Source organism: Pteropus medius, unplaced genomic scaffold (assembly GCF_902729225.1).
Source record: "Pteropus medius unplaced genomic scaffold, Ma_sr-lr_union100, whole genome shotgun sequence".
Lineage (NCBI taxonomy): Eukaryota > Metazoa > Chordata > Mammalia > Chiroptera > Pteropodidae > Pteropus > Pteropus medius.
In genome coordinates, this window is record NW_024349800.1 from 51748130 (window position 1) to 51765086 (window position 16957).

Here is a 16957-nt window from a genome sequence, read left to right on the forward strand (position 1 = left end):
AATATTTTATTTTATTTTATTATTTATTATTATTTATGCCTTCAGTACCTGGTCTTCCTCGGTGGTCTCCCATCCACGTACTAACTAGGCCCGACCCTGCTTAGCTTCTGAGATCAGATGGGATTGGGCTTGTTCAGGGTGGCATGGCCGTAGACCATGGACCATGGCTCCACTGGGGTGTGATCCCAGGGCCTTCTGTGTGTAAAGCAGACGTGCTGAATGCTACACTATGGAACCACATCCAAAAATCATACTTTAAAGTACCAAGAAAGCTTACTAATTAAAGGGATGCTCTATAAAATGAATCTTCTTTTAAGGAATTCAGTAGATTTCCTGACTTCTGCTAGGTCTTTTTATTATAATTCAAAACTACAGAAAATTAGATTTAGATATACTGGTCCAGAGTCACAGAACCAGTTAGTGGCGGCTCCTGGCCGAGGACCAAGATTGTCTTATATCTAGGAACTTTTTGTTTCCCTGTGAGTTTGGGTAAAGCCGATACACTGAAATCCTCGCTGTGAACTGGTAGTCCAGCTTTTAGTCTTACAAGACTCAGTAGTAACAAATATAAAGACTCTAGCATTAGGAGGAGAAATGCTATTACCTACAAGAATTATCTAGTGTAAAATGACAGAGGTTCTTACAACTATATTATTCCATCTCTGGCTCTTCTTGCAGTTCTGCCGCAGTGAGTGCCTCAAAACGAACCGAATCCCAAACTCAAAGAACAACTCTGTGGATCCGAGACATCTCAAAAAGGAGAGTTTTACCCATACACTAACAGCTTCACATGAAACCTAAAATGATATTCAGACACCTATTCGGGTCTGGTCCAAAATAAAACTCCCTTGATAATATAAGCAGAATCTTGTTTTAAAGCATTCTTACACTTATTTTTAAATGGCAATTGGGAAATCATGTGAAACAAACATTTTCCCCTGATACTACAATACAAAATTTAGAAGAAACCAAACCATTTATTTGGAGAAGTAAAAACATACACTTTGACAAGCATTTTGGGAAATCACAGTTTTTTAGCCAATCTATTAACATTATTAGCAAATGTTTTATATATGCTATTGGTCGTGTCTCAGATTGTCAAACTACTTTTTGTTGTTGCTTCAGGACATAGTTCTTGCCTTTGACGGCTCCTTCTTCATGATTTTGCCAGCAAATATAGGGAAGATGTTAATGATGTCTAGCAGCACTTTTGAAATCCACAGTTTTCCGTGCAACACACACACACACTGTCTCACTACTCTTCATTGCCACCACGGCGAAAGGGAGCAAAACTAAAGGAAATATCCAAGAGTTTTTCTTACAGCGAAGCAAATTACAGGATCGTATAAAATAATGAAAGGTTCTTTAAGAGGAAATCAGCGCTTTATCAGACCCTGAAGGATCAAGACTTAACTGGTGAGCCCAGACCTGGCTCGTCCCGCAGTCGAGCTCGGGGACTGCTGCGTTTACCCACGCGCACGGCCTGCGGCCTGTGGCGGCCCTGCCCCTCGTGCCGGCCACGGGGAACACTGGAACCGCACGCGGCCGAATTCGACCCGGGCCACTCGGGTTCGACGAATGCCTTTGAGCGCCCGGTGTACGCCAGGCGCTGTTCTAGTTCTGGGGAACACAACCGTTATTAACGCAAAGTAACTCTCAATCGCAAGAGATTTCTGTCCCACCGCCCCAAAAGGCTGTGTTATTTTACCTCCATTAAAGCGACTGACTCTGGCTGTGGCCATTCTTTTAATTTTTCCGGCCTGAAATGTTCGTCGTAGGTGGACGTTTTCGTGGCCGCCATAGGTAACAGGATCCCTGAGGGGGACAGTGAATCCAGGAGACGCAGTGAGTGGGTGACAGCCGAAAAGCACGGCCTTGGGGCTCGGGAAGTGGCGGCGGCGGGGACCGGGCACCCACCGGGCTCAGGGCTGCAGAGCCGGCTCCGCGCGCCCCGCCTCCCCGAGGGGCCCCCCACCCCCGGGCAGCGCCGACGGCCGGGGTGCAGGCGGGTGGGACGGCGCCTCGGGAACTCCGAGAGCGCGAGGGGAGCGTGCTTTTAAAAGCCAATCAAAGCGCTGTGCAAACTCGAGCCCCTCTGCCCTGCACCCGCTTTCCTCCTCCGCTCGCGACGAGGGGAGGTGGGGCAGCAGGAGCCGGGGCTCCGCGCGCGCTCCGACCGTGCGACCGTGCGCGTGGGGCCTTCAACTGTCCGATCCAGCACCAACCCAGGTTTTAATTTAAAAAAAAAGAAAAAAATTGAGGTCATGTAAATTAATTCTAAAGAGAATTTATCATTTATCTGTATGAACTAAGTCTACAACTTGAAGAATGGCTTTTCGTGTCCCTTTGCCTAAGGAATTCAAAATTCTGCTTCTTATGCTCTAGGTCCTGCGATGTCTTCCTGGGACAGAGTCGAACCCAGCTGAGTCCGACGGGGATTTGCAGAATCAGAATCGGCAGCTGGGTGATCATACTCGAAACGAATTTTTAAATTGAATGCAGACTGTTGGGAAAACCTGGGGAGAATATGTGGGTGTGGATTTTAAGGGTGACCGAGCAAAGGGAGCACTCATTAAACCAGGGAAACGCCGTGAATCGACACAGACTCTCAGTAAGGTAGCTTTCCTATTTTTATTGTCTCTTTCGGGCAGTATTTTTTAACTTCTGGGGAAAATACATTTGCAGTAACTGTCAATACATGGTGTTGTGGTTTCTTAATTATCATACAGACACTGAACTCAAAAATTAGTTGAAGTTTATTGCAGATGCTTTTCTTAGACACAGAACAATTCTTGAACGCCTTCCTTGGTCCCCACCCTGAGTGACTCCTGCTGACAGATGGCTTCCTTTGAAGCAGCCTTCTTTATTGTCCTCTTTTAGCAGCCAAGGATCAGGGTGTGTGCCCTTCAGTTGCTAAAACCTTTTGAAGGTGACAGAAGAGTTAAATGTGATACAGGGATAAGGGGCTTATAACACAGAAAGAGTTCCTGGGCTAAGCTGAGCCGATCCCTCTGAGGCCTCATCCTCCTGACAGAGCTGTGACTCCTCTGGAAAGCAGGGCCCTCACCTAAACCTGCCTCAGCCTCTCCTCACTCTGTCTGGATTCAGAAATGTGCGAAGATTCAGGGACACGACCAACCCTATTATATGTGAGGGACCCCTATAGTCCTGCTTGCAGATGTCAGTGTCTGCAGTGCTACTTTTCACTAGGATTGTTGCGATTTAGAAAATACTAGGTTCCTTTCTTCCCTTCTTTTCAGAACTCTGAACCTCTATCCTCCACCTTCACTATCAGCTGATGGACCAGCTCGCTTGATTGAGAGAATGAAGTAAACAGGAGTAAACAATCTTCCTACACAAAATTCATCAAGCTGGCTTCATCTGTATCCATGTATTGTGCCTGCCTTCCTCTTACGAGGGATGGACGGTCTTGCCTTCCATTTAAGAAGTGCATCCCCTCTTCACAGGTAAAAGGGGTAGGATGAGAGGGACAGTTTTAAGTAGAGAAGTCAGAGAAGGATTCTCTGAAGAGATGACATTTGTGCAGAGATCTGAGTGAACTGAGGGAGTGACACATGGAAAGATTTGAGGAAAGAGTGTTCCGGCAGATGGTCTGGCAGAGGCAAAAGCCTGAAATGGGAGTGAGGTTTGCATGTTCCAAAAACGAGAAAAAGCCAGTGAGGCCGGAGCGTAGTGAATGAGGAGAGAAAGGCAGGAGATGCGGTTGGAGAAGAGACAGGTGCCTAATCACAGGGGGTTAGAGGCATGATGAGGAGAATAAAATCCAAACTGTGAGGGGAAGGCGTTCGAAGGTTTGGAGTAGGGGAGAAATCTTGTCTAATGAACTTTTTTAAAGACTGCAGCTGCTACATGCAGAATTGATCATACAGGGCGAGAGCAGAGGCGAGAAGACCAGTGAAGGGGCCGCGCTGGGCCAGGTAAGATCGCAGTGGTCTGAGCTGGTGGCAGGAGGGAGTGAGGAACTAGAATGAACAAGTAGACGGAGCTCGTCGCCTATTAGACATGGCGAGCGAGCGAAACCCAAGCATCAAAAAGACCCCTAGACTTTTGTCCTGGGGAGTCCTGGTTAGGTTATGGTCCTATTCACAGAACTAGGGGGGATTTGGAGGGAAAGCACATTTGGCAGGAAAAGGGTTGGAAGTGTAAAAATAAAAAATGATCCTGGTTGGGGCTGGTTAAATTTGAGATACACATAATCATTATACTACATAGGAGGGTTTGTAGGGCATGATGATAAAGCAATGTAATTTTTTTTCCTCACCGTCCATTGAAACTTGTTCTGTTGGGATACTGTCTACTTATTCATTTGTTTTTTGTCTGTCTCCCCCATCAGAATGAAAGCTGCTTGAGATGAGAGATTTATCTAATTTTGTTTACCGCTATGTCTCCAAGCCCCTCAAACACTGCCTGGGCTCAGAGTAGGCACTTGTTAAAATTCTGAGGAAGCAAGCAAGCATGTGGGAAGATACTAAAATATGAGAGTGACAGGAGTTAAACCACAAAATAGTTTTAATACATATCCTATGAGTGAGTAAAAAAAGTAGCTCCCTTACCCTTTAGGGTGGGAGTAGGGAAATGGAGAGACAGTCAGACAAAAAGAAAGATTGGAAATATTGACATACTCAGACCAACAGACCACCTCTGTATGATTTCTGACTGAGAGCTGGGGAGGGTGGGCTGTGACTTCTCGAAACCCACTGCTTAAAGAGTCTGCGCTCCAGAGCTTTAGGACACAGGGTGTGGAGAAGAGAACTGATGGGGAGAAGTGGCACCTAGACCTGGAGGGAGTAGGCTCGGCTAGACCAGTCAAAGTGCCAAGTTTAACTAGGTACCTTGGGACGAGAAATCTGTGCTCTATGAACACTTATATTTCCACACATTTTACATTTTAACTGTTTGGGTTTTTACTTTATTTCTCACATTTTACTACTTTAATTTAATATATAGTCCTTTTGAAATTTTTCTACCTGCCTCAGCTGAATTAAGGGGAACAAAAGTTTGGGCCTGGCTTGGACGTGACGAGTGATAAAAGGTAGAGAGGTGGTAGAGACGGTGGAGAGAGAGAACAAGGGCTAAAACTCAGGAGAGGGAGCTAGGAAAATCCTAGAGCCCACGCACCAGAGGCCGCCTCCTCTGCGCAGCTCCCAGAGGCAACTTTCTCCATTCCCTCTGAATAAAGGAAACCTGCCCCAGTCTCCTACTCTCTCTCTGGCCCTTCTTTCTTTCTTTTATTTATTTTGGGGTGGGGGGCGGGGCCGGGTATCTGGGGAGGGGAAGAATTGGGACAGGCCCACTGCCTCCTCTCTCCCTGGAAGCCTACCATACAGAGACATTCCCAGCTGCTCAGATTTTGGTACCGGCAATTGCTGCCTTATGTCTTGCAAAACGGGACTCCCCCAGCTCTCACCACATCCTGGTCCTCACCCCTTTCTTCCTCCCGGCCGAGGTTCAAGAAAAGAGGTGCCCTTCAGAGTCGGCCTCCTTGGGACTGGGATTCTTTCCCTCCTGATGACACAGAGGTTCTTTTCCCAGAAAGCATGACCTTTTGTTTCTGTAGGGAAGAACCAGAAAGGAAAGAATTCTCTTAACGATCAACTCAATTGTAGCACTTAATTTTCTATTTAAATCTGAAGTTGATGAATTCTAGATGAAATTGCATGTTTTTATAAAAAAAGAAAACTCAAATAAATAGCATGACCTTGCCCCAGTAATGTTTTCATCTGAAAGCTCTTTGCTGCTTACTCAGCTGAGTGAGGGTCCTGCAGAGTAAATGACCCCTCACAGAGTTGTCCATGTACCTTTCCTGGGCAAGTCTAATTCTCCCAAGGACAAATGGGCCCTCTCCACCCCTGATCCATATGGGGTGCTTCCCTCATTCATGGAAGCGTCTAATCTTCCTCCTCCTCCTGCCGGGGAAGTTCATAGACTAAGACTTGAGTCTAAAATATAAGCCATAGTTATTTCAACAATGTGATATTCTCCTTCCTGTCTGGGTCTCACCCTGTTAGAAGAGGTATTGGAGGACAAAACTCCTCATTTTATACCATATATAGGAATTAAATAGGATTGAGATGTTTGTTATCCTAAAACCTGATCCAAACAGGTCCTTAAGAGACCTTAGCAGTTAAGGATTGTAGAAGAACTTACTCTTTTGGAAGCTACAAGCATACAAAAATGATCTGAATTATTCCATCTTGTAAGCCCTCAGCTACCAAGTGCGTAGGGCTTAGTTTCACTGTTTCCTATTATCTTTCAATTTTAGCTCCTATTCAAAAAGCAGCAAATTGTTAAACCACACCTTAAGGTGCACGTCCACGATGGCCAGCTCCATCTCTAACAGTCATCCGTTTCTGCTTTAAGTCACTAAGTGTCCTATGAGGCAACTAGTCATTCTCTCTGCTGGCTATACCAGCATCAAGCACCTGTGTAAGCCCTCCAGCTTCTGCCACACTGTATTTATTCATCAAATTCTGAGCCTATTCAGCAAAAGGAAAACTACTACACCTTGTTTTGGGACTTTTTAGGAACACAGTATTGTAAGCCAACTCCCTAAACAACATCAAACGAGCTCATTTTTCTTCTGCCTTGCTAGGTTCTTTTTTTATTATCATCAATGTCTTTACTGAAATATAATTTACATGCCATAAAATCCATCTATTTTAAGTATACACACCAATGACTTTTAGAATATTTACAGAAGTGTGCAACTATCACCACAATCTAATTTTAGAACATTTCTATCAGTCCAGAAATCTCATGCTCATTTACAATCACTCTCCATTCCCAGCCCCAGCCCTAGGCAACCAATAATCTGCTTCCTGTCTCTATAGATTTGCCTTTTCTCACATTTCATATAAATAGTCATACAATATGTAGTCTTTTGTGATTGTCTTCTTTCACTGAGTATAATAGCTTTAATGTTCATCCATGTTACAGAATTTATCAGTATTACTTTTCTTTTTAATTGCCAAATAATATTCCATATATAAATATACCACATAATTGTATATCCATTCACCGGTTGATGAACACGTGGGTTGATTCCAGTTTTGGGCTATTGTGAACAATGCTACCATGAACACTCACTCAGGCACAAGTCTTTATAAGAACATATGTTTCCATTTCTCCTGGAAAGAAACCTAGTAGTTGAATTGCTGGGTCACGTGGTAATGTAATGTAATGTTTAACCTTTTGAGAAACTGCCAAACTGTTTTCCAAAGTTACTGCATCATTTCACATTCCCTCCAGCAATGTCTGAAGGATCCTATTTTAATCAGATCATTAACAAGTTATTTCACTATGCAGAGAAATCTCTTACGACTAATTCCATAACCAGTTCATCGGGACGATTCCCCACGTTACACACAGAGTATGTACCACTTCTCTGCTCACATCATCTCTTCACTCTGCATACAATACTGTAACAGCTACCACCCACCAAAGCCAGTCCAAAACTCCATTTATACTGTTCCAAATCAATTAAAATCTCCTCACCTGTAACTTTAATATGAATTGTTAACAACTTTTTTCTGTGCCTGTGCTTGTTATTCCCAAATGTGTCAGCTGTTCATTCTTTAAAACGAGAAGGAGCTGAGGAAAGTTGCCACCTCACCCAGACACAGTGGTGGGAGATGCCTGGTGTCATGCCACAAGAGTCTGGCATATGCCTCAGCACTGACTCCAGCAACTTAAAAGGACGGCAAAGGGGAGAAACACAGCCAAGCATTTTAAATGAAAGAAGAGCAGAGCTATGGAAGAACAGACTTACTTGGAAATAATTGCTTTTTCTTTTTTCTGGGATTCCAGAAGATGAGGAGCTCTTGCCAAGGGTTTCAGATCAAAACTACTACTGTTAAAATTCTCTTTCACTTTTAACCTTTAACAAGATAACACATGTGAGGATGTTTTGAAAACAATACTAGCTTACACTCTTACAGAAATTATTGCTGCACATTGTTATGTATATTGTCCAAAATACCATTCCTTCAAACTTGTGTGCATTCTTGGGTGTGTAAGAGTTGCTGAAACCATGATGGAGATTGGTTTACTATTTACTGAGAACCTAGACTGGCCATTCCTCTAACTATACCTGGCATGCAAATGGTTACACAAAGAATTCATGGAAAGAATCAAGAATACTGATTTTGACTTAATTAGAATGAGTTTTCATCAAAAATGTGAATTTTTAAATAAGTTTTGAGTAAAAGAAAAGAAAAAGGTATAGCAAGCATCTGGATTAGTGTACAAAGCATTATTAATAACAAAAGGGTTTCCTATGTTAACATATCCGAGAAGAGCATTCAAGCAAAAATTACAGGATGTGCCAAAAAATGCAAGACAAAATAACCTTAAATATCTGGCATTCAATAAAAAATTACTAGACATGCAAAAAAAAGGCAAGAGAGAATAACCCACTATCAAGAGATAAAGCAATCAACAGAACCAAATTCAGAAATGATCCTAATGTTAGAACTATTAGATAGGGACTTTAAAATAACAATGATTATGTTAAACAATCTAATTGAAAAGTGAACAACATGTATGAACACATAGAGAATTTCAGGAGAAATGAAAACTATGTAAAAAATCAAATGGAAATACTAGAAATAAAATAGGCTCTTCAGTATATATGGGACAGCTGAGAAAAGACTCAGTGAACTTAAAGATAGGTCAGTAGAAATTGACCAATTGAAATACAAGAAGAAAAAAAGTTAAAGAACAGTATCTAAAAGCTATGTAGCCATGGGACTATATCAAATGGTCTAACATACATAGAATTGGAATCTCAGAAGAAAAAAGAAAGAATGGGCATAAGAAATATTTGATGTGATAATGGCATAGAACTTCCAAAAAATAATGAAAGACATCAAACCACAGGTACAAAAATCTCAGTGAGCCCTAAGCAGGATAAACAGAAGGAAAGGGGGAAAAAAAAAACCTAGACACATCAGTCTAGCTAATGAAAACCAGAGAAAACGAGAAAATCTTGAAAGTATCCAAGAAAAAAGAAACATGGCATACAGAGAAAAAAAGAATTACGGTATATTTCTCATTGAAAAATGAAATAAAAGAGAATCATAACTATGACAAAATATAGTCTCAAGAAAAAGTTTTCCAATTCCAATAGGTTCCATAATTTCTATAATATTAAACATTACCTGCTCCTTTTACAAAATTCACTTTCTATATAGCGTGTAGGCAGTTTAAGCCATTCATTTGGAGTCATAAAGTGCCTTGGATTAGAAATTCTTGGGAATCTGGAATGCAGTTTGGCCTTCTCAATCTCTTTAAATTCTTTCATTGTATATATTTTGCCTGCAGGAAGATTAGTAACTTGAATTAGCATACTGAAATACAACTCCTATTGCTCTTGGGTTATGAAATCACATAATAATTAGAAACTAAGTACCAGTCTCACACTGAAGAAGAGTTCTTTTTTCATTATCTTTGTCATATTGTGCCTTTTTCAAAGGATCACGAAATGGTGGGATGGTAACCTACAAGAAAAGCATTTCTTTGAGAACTGGGTTTCAGATCTTTTCAGTCTATCCCAAACATCCATTTATGGCTCTTATGCCAAAAGAATCAAGAATATAGCATCTACAAACTGACGACAGTCTAACCATTGTATATATTTAACACATCACAAAGAGCTGGGGGCACTCCAGTACATCTCTTAGCAAGGCCCTCCAGCTGTGGTTAACTCTAGTTTTAATAGCCTATTCAGATCATTGTGGATATTCTTCTCAGATACTATACCCAAACTCAACAAGTGGTAGTCTCTTTAAGTTAGTTATGACATAGAATCTAAAACTATTATCAGTGAATTATTCAAACTCTGCCTCATTGAAATCCATTGGTCTGTCTTGAACTTTGAATGGATCTTTTATCCATGTCATGAATTGGTTGTTTGGAAAAAAAATCGGATCACTGAGTTATGTGAGATATTCCAAGTGTTAATACATTTTGTTATACAGTAATCACATTCATTATTATTACCAATATCATCAGTAAAATCTTTGAGTATTAGGATGCTGTTACTCTCATGATGGCGATATGATTTTTCCAAAATTCAAATTTTTGGCTTAAAAGCTCACATTTTATCATTGGCAACAAATACTGTCGGTTGTTTTTCTTGAAATGACAGACTCACTTTGTTAATTTCCCAGAAAATATCTGCCAAATACCTAAGATTTAATAACCATAGTTTTGTAAGTCATTCTTTCAAGTAAAAATGGTGTTCTGTGAAAAAAAAAAAAAATCACCCAGTCTAGCTCACGGTTCAAACAGTCACCCTGTATTTCAGGATGCAGCAGAAGTGCTCTTCACATACTTCTCATTTCATCACGCAGAATGTTAAAAAGATGTGTACTCGAGGAGCAAGGTTTGCTCAAAATAATAACTTTGACTGCTTGATTAAGGATATTCTTGAGGGAAGTTGAATTTTTTTTTTACTGTGAGCTCATGTGTTGACACTGACATAAGCTCTTCTCAGGCACCAGCAGTTTTATGCACCATTGCTTTTGCACCATCAGAGCGAATGTCAACACGACCAAAAAGATAAATAATATCCGGCACTATTACAAAAATATTTGGTCTAGTGGATACCTGAAAAGGTTTTGGGACGCTCAGAGGTCTATGTACTTCACTTTGGGAACTGCTGCTATAACCTCGGCGTGCTCAGCTTACTCTAAGAGGTCACCTATCGGCTTCATTTAGAAAGGCAGCACGGTAAAAGACAGAATGGAATTTTGGTATCAAAAAGATATGGTTTCAAATCCTAGTATTGCCCCTTACTAGCTATGTTACTAGTTATATATATACATATAGCTCTAACTCTAAACTCTCAATTTTAACTCTCACCTATAAAGAGAGGGACAATAGCACATACATACATACACATACCCCAATTTGGGCGAGGAGGACCTGCTTTGGATGCAAATGCAAGCAGTTTAAAATGCCTATGACTCAAGGTACGTTTTCTGTTTTATTTAATAATATCAACTATTAGCAAAAGTGTGGGAAAATGGACTCTGATGGGGGTGCACATTTATGTAAACATTCCGCATAACGATTTAGCAGTACGAATCAAAATCATGCATAACCTTTAACTCAGAACAATTCTACTTCTAGCAATGTACCCTAAGGAAAAAAATAAGAAATAAATAGTTACAGGGATGTTCATCACAATGTCATTTATAACCAATAGGGCTAAAGCAATTTAAATGTTCAAAATATGGAACCTGTCAAAAATAATGATTTAGCAAGACACCATGTATGGTTAGAAACACATCTATGCTCTGTTTACAGCTGTGTGACCTTGAACAAATAACCTGACATGGTAGAAGATGAACTAACATGAAAAAAAGAAAAGTCCTAACATTTGGTTAAGCCCTCGGTGCAAGTTAGCCACTATTAATGACAGAATACCATGCAGTGATTAAACTTATATATTTACATTTGTTGACAAAGAAATAAGCAAATCATAAACTATTGAGGAAAAAGAGCAGACTATAAAACTGAACATATGGTATAATTCCATTCTTGTAAAATAAAAATGTGCATCTATAACTATAGAAAAGAAGTGCTGAAGGACATACAGAAAAATGTTAATGAGTTCTTTCTGGATAATGGAATTGAATGGTTTTTTAATTCTTTATTTAAGAATGGATTTTCTCATTTAGCTATCATTTTTAAAAGAAATGTATTACTTTTGTAACAAGTTAAAAAGTTATGAAAAATTTAAACATTACTTATTACCCAATTATTATACAGTATTTTAAAATTTTACAGAGGTTTGATTTACTTTGGACTTTGGCTTTTTTGTTCCTTTTCTAAGATACAGAGATGGGACACTATTCTTAAGATGTTACTACATTTTTAGGGAATCACTAAAGAACGAATCATATATTAGGGCTGCTCAGAAAAACCAACCACAGAATGCCAAGGTTAAACTAAGAAATCTATCCTACCTTCAGAAAATTCAGGTCCTCTTTGGTCATGTAAAATGGATCATACTCTTTGGGATCATAATGCTCTATAAATGCGTTTCCCTATAGGAAGGAAATAAACCACACATAAAAACAGAGGTGCACAATTAATTTTAGCATAACAGAACTCAAGAGTCACACACACAGTTCCATTCTTGTGCTTTGAAATGCCATCAATGACAAACTCAAAAGGGAAGAGAAGACCGAATTTGAAATTATATTTAATGTATCCAATTAATAAATATTATAGTGATAGAAGGAATCTACTTAAAATATACAAGATTTTAATAAAAAATGTTGGAACACTAAAAGATTTGAAAATTTGTTCTTAAATGCTTATTAGTCAAACATCTTGGATCTCTTTAGAATGCCAGGAGAACAAAAATGTTTTATAGCTTTGTAAATAGTCGAGTTTCAGAACAAATGTGTGTGTATATACATATATATTCTGAACCTAAAGTCCAAATTTTTAAATTGGTATATAAAATTAACAATTACATGGGAACAACAAAGAAAAATTATTTTAATGTACAGACCTAGCCCTCTTCCCTTCTCCTTTTCACATTCCCTGGATTTAAGAATAGTATATGCTATAACAGGGTGTAGATGATGCATAAGAGAGTAGGGAGGGGCAGGCTATTTGTATGATTATAAATAAAGATAACCATCATTTTTAAACCAACTGAAAAAGGTATCAAATGACCTCTTAGTACCTTTTTATTTACATATTTTAAAAAATTATCTAATTCCTCTTGTCTCTTTTGTTTAATATTATGTGAACAAACTTTTTCTATAATTTTCTTCTGGAGAGGATGTGCCACATTGTCAACCCATCTTTTATGTAACATCTCTTTTCTTCTTGCATTTAGGAAGTCATGATGTTGTAAACGTTTATCTAGTTCCTAGTAAACAACGATAGAAAAGACAAATATATTATCTTAAAGGTTTCACATTCTAAAATTTAAACATAATTTATATTCCATGAAGTCATTCATTAATTCAATCATTTACTTGGCTTCTACTGTGTGATGTATACTATATTGGAAACAAAGAATGGTTGGATAAATTAGACAACCCGCCTGCTCTCCCTGGGGAGAAAGACTACAAAACAAATCTACAAAACAATGAGAGGGACAATATAGCAAGTTATATAGATAAAATAATTAAAAACAGGCACTCCAACAGATACTCATATACCAATGTTCATTGCAGCATTGTTCACAGTAGCCAAAAGGTGCAACCTGAGTGTCCATCAACAGATGAATGTATAAACAAAATGTGGCAGGCACACACACACACACACACACACACACACACACACACACGAATAATATACAGTTACGAAAAAGGAGTGGAGTTCTAACACATGCTACAACACGGATGAACCTGAAAACAATATGCTAAGTGAAATAAGCCAGACATAAAAGGACAAATATTGTAGGATTCCGCTTATATGAAATATCTAGAATAGGCAAATTCATAGATACAGAAAGTAAATTAGAAAAAAAGTAAATTAGCAGTTACAAGAGGCTTGGGGAGGAAAGAATGGGGACTTATTACTTAATGAATACAAAGTTTCAGTTGGAGTGATGAAAAAGTTTTGGAAATAATGGTGATAGTTGTATAACATGTAAATGTAATTAATGTCAATGAATGGTACAGTTAAAAATAGCAAACATTATGTTATATGTATTTTACCGCAGTGGAAAAATTGTTAAATTAAAAAATATTCTCAAAGTGGGAGACATTATGGATGGGCCTTAAAATGAAGAGTTATCTAGGAACAGAAGGGAAGAAAGAGAATGTGGAATAAGAATATTCTACGGGGGAAAAAAGAGACAAAAGCAAAGATACAGAAGTGTAGTACAACGTGGTCCAAATGGCAAGTAGCCTGCAAAGAAAATGCCTGATTTAGGCTAAAACTAAATCATTCTCACCAGAACTTCTCATCAACCTTTTATCTAGCAAATGAAATCATGTAATTACTAGGATCAACAATATAAAATTCAAAATTAAAAAAAAAAAAAAACCCTAAGAGCTTCCTACTTTGTAGGGATTCTCCCTCCCTAACTTCAGGTCATAGCACACCTCAACCATTCTCAAATAGTACCTTTCCTCTTTAAACAACTCTAAAGAAAATTCTTAAAGACAAAAACAGGTTAGCCACTCCAGCATTTACTATACTTCACACAGACGTTCATCTTGTCTCATAATTAAACTCACCCTGCTACAGTTAAAGTCAGGTTTTTACCTAGGTATTGGTAAGTAACAGCTGGTCACTGTATTCTAATAACAGCCCTTAAAGCTCTTAAGGATACATAGTGACTCCACTGAAACCCCATTAAGATGAAGGAACAAGTGAGAAGGGAAAAATTCTTATCAGGTTTCTGTGAAAGAATCTCCACAGTATAGGAAGAGAGGAAGTCAATTAAAGCAATCTCAGAGACCTCATAAGGTTAATCCTAGGGGCTTATGAGTGTTTTTGATTCTATTTTCCATATTTTCTACAATTTTTATAATGATGATGTACTACATCTAAAATAGCAAAAAAATTTTAATTGACATATTCTATAGCTAATTCTTACCTTAATTACATAGTGTTCTCTATATAATATTGATCTAATAGCTGCATCAATATCTTCTTCAGCTAATTCCTAAAATGACAGAAAAAAATTTTGAAAATCAAATCTTAAAAAATCAAGTTAATACTATCTAGACATATTTCATATGACAGACATATCTCTGGAAAGTTCTCTGTAAATCCAGTTTTTATACCTAAAATATGCCATAAAGTACTTCTTAAAGATTTGAATCTTCTTTCAACTAAAGCTCATTCTAGGGCAAAAATAACTCAGATCAGACATTTTGAGTCCCCGCAAGTACAAATGACTTGTCCAGTCACATGGTAGGTAGAAGCTATCTTTTTTTCACATACTATAATATACTTTTACTTTTATGGGTTAAAATAGATACAATTAGGCCTATATTTGAATTCATTTAGTCATTATAGCTATCAGATAATAATAAGTATTTTTATATACAAGTCACATTTTTAGATTTTAAAGCAACACAATCTGCAGGAAATAATCATAACAACAATTTTTTCCATTATCATAATGAATCTTCCACAAATATCTGCCAGAAAATACAAGAGGTTGATTTCTAGCATACATGTGAATGTAATGTCACTGAATTATACACTTAAAAATGGTTAAAAATAGCAAATGTTACACTATATATATTTTACTAGAATGAAAAAATATCAAATTAAAAAAAAAAAAAAGATTACCAAAGTGGGAGACATTTGAGATGGGCCTTTGAAATCCTTTCATAATTACACAAAAATAAAATAATTTCAAATTAACTGTCATTGCAAATAGTTGTCTTCAGTTCCACTACTCGTTTCTAGAACAGATGAGTAAACTCTCAAAATCCAAGAACTAACCTCCAAGAATATTAAGGCTGTCGGAAGTTAAGTAACAACCAGAAGCCTAGAAAAACCTGCAGTGAGCCAGAATTTAAACTCAAATGTGTCTAACTCCAAATTCATTTTCTTTGTTCTTTCTGCCTCACAGAGTGGCTATTCCTGGCAAGTCTGTTTTTCTGAAAACCTGGATGAGTATGGAATTGATATTCTAGACAAAAATATAAAGACCAACAATCCAAAGATACTGGAGACTGACCAAAAGCATGTAGGAAGTAGAGGGTAATCAACACTTGGTAAAAAGAGAACAGCACTGGATAAGTTTTAGTTTTTTAAGGACTTTTGTCTAAGAGTAGGCCTCAGTCAGGGCTAAAGGAGTTGGCTCAAACTCAGAGACATGTAGTTTTACAGATTCAAGAATTAGAAGACAGTGTCCAGGGCCACTATGGGAGCTGGAAAGTGAGGGGAGACATACCTGAAAGACGAAAGCCACATGAGGGGATGCCACGAATTTTGAAAATAAAAATCTGACCACATTTCTGGCAGATCCTTGAACTATGTATGTATAAGGCAGACTCCATGCAGCCCATCTACAGCTAAAAAAGACTAAACGGTGATTTCATCTGCTTCCAATTGCAGGACACACAAAGTTTGGGGTTTGAGGTCAGTCAGGTTAACTGCTTGATAAAACGAAAGCTCAATATTCTCCAGAGGAATATAAAAGCATCCAGACTCTTTATAATGCATCATTCATAATGTCCAAAATATAGTCTAGAATTACTAGACACACAAAGAAACAGGAAAATGTGACCCATACTTAAAAGAACAGCCATTAATGGAGATCAACTCTGAGATGGCCCATATGTTGGAATTAGCAGACAAAGATTTTAGGTCAACTATTATAGCTATGCTTAAGAAGTTAAAGGGAAATATGCTCTTAATGAATGGACAGAAAATCTCAGCGGAGAAATATAGACTATGAAAAAGAACCAAGTAGAAAAAAATTTAAATTATTTTAAATTTTAAAAAATAGACTTCAGTGGGCTTAATAGCAGATTGGCAATGAGATAAAAAGAGTCAGTGAACTTGAACACAGATCATTAGAAATTATCCAATCTGAAAAACAGAGAGAAAAATAGATTGGAAAATAACAAACAGATCTACACTGACTTATAAGACAATAGCAAAAGGTTCAACCAGTAGATAACTGGAGTGCCAAAAGTGATAAAAGAATGGAGTGGAAAAAACAAAACAAAACTGGTTTACAAAACAGTCACGGGGATATAAAGTACAGCATAGGAAATGTAGTTAATAATATTGTAATAAGTATGTATGGTACCAGGTAGGTACTAGACTATCGGGGGGATCACTTTGTAATTTATATAAATGTCTAACCACTATGCTGTACAACTGAAACATGAAACAGGACGGCTACAGTTCATAAGGCAGAGTTCCAAGGGGAGGAAAGTTACACAAAGAAAGAGCTTTGGGGCTTTGCAGAGGGTTAGATCTGTAGAGGGTC

At 38.3% G+C, this 16957-nt stretch overlaps 1 protein-coding gene and 1 pseudogene across 8 annotated transcripts in view; both read right to left on the reverse strand.

The window, feature by feature from the left end:
* Nucleotides 1-36: 36 nt before the first annotated feature.
* Nucleotides 37-155, reverse strand: LOC120622527 (uncharacterized; annotated as a pseudogene).
* An 802-nt stretch (nt 156-957) lies between these two features.
* Nucleotides 958-16957, reverse strand: part of FAM228B (family with sequence similarity 228 member B) — a 29807-nt gene continuing 13807 nt past the window's right edge. For 6 of the 8 annotated variants that reach the window (XM_039887702.1, XM_039887696.1, XM_039887699.1 and 3 more), the window contains 8 exons: nt 14597-14665; nt 12725-12913; nt 11994-12074; nt 9431-9518; nt 9180-9336; nt 7790-7897; nt 5429-5572; nt 2618-2920 (listed from right to left, as the gene is read on the reverse strand). In XM_039887702.1, coding sequence (XP_039743636.1) covers nt 5470-5572; nt 7790-7897; nt 9180-9336; nt 9431-9518; nt 11994-12074; nt 12725-12913; nt 14597-14665 — 795 coding nt within the window. In that variant the 3' untranslated portion in view covers nt 2618-2920; nt 5429-5469. Of the gene's footprint in view, nt 1816-2326; nt 2517-2617; nt 2921-5428; nt 5573-7789; nt 7898-9179; nt 9337-9430; nt 9519-11993; nt 12075-12724; nt 12914-14596; nt 14666-16957 lie in introns of those variants that run through there. The other 2 variants (XM_039887698.1, XM_039887697.1) reach the window with 2 other exon arrangements.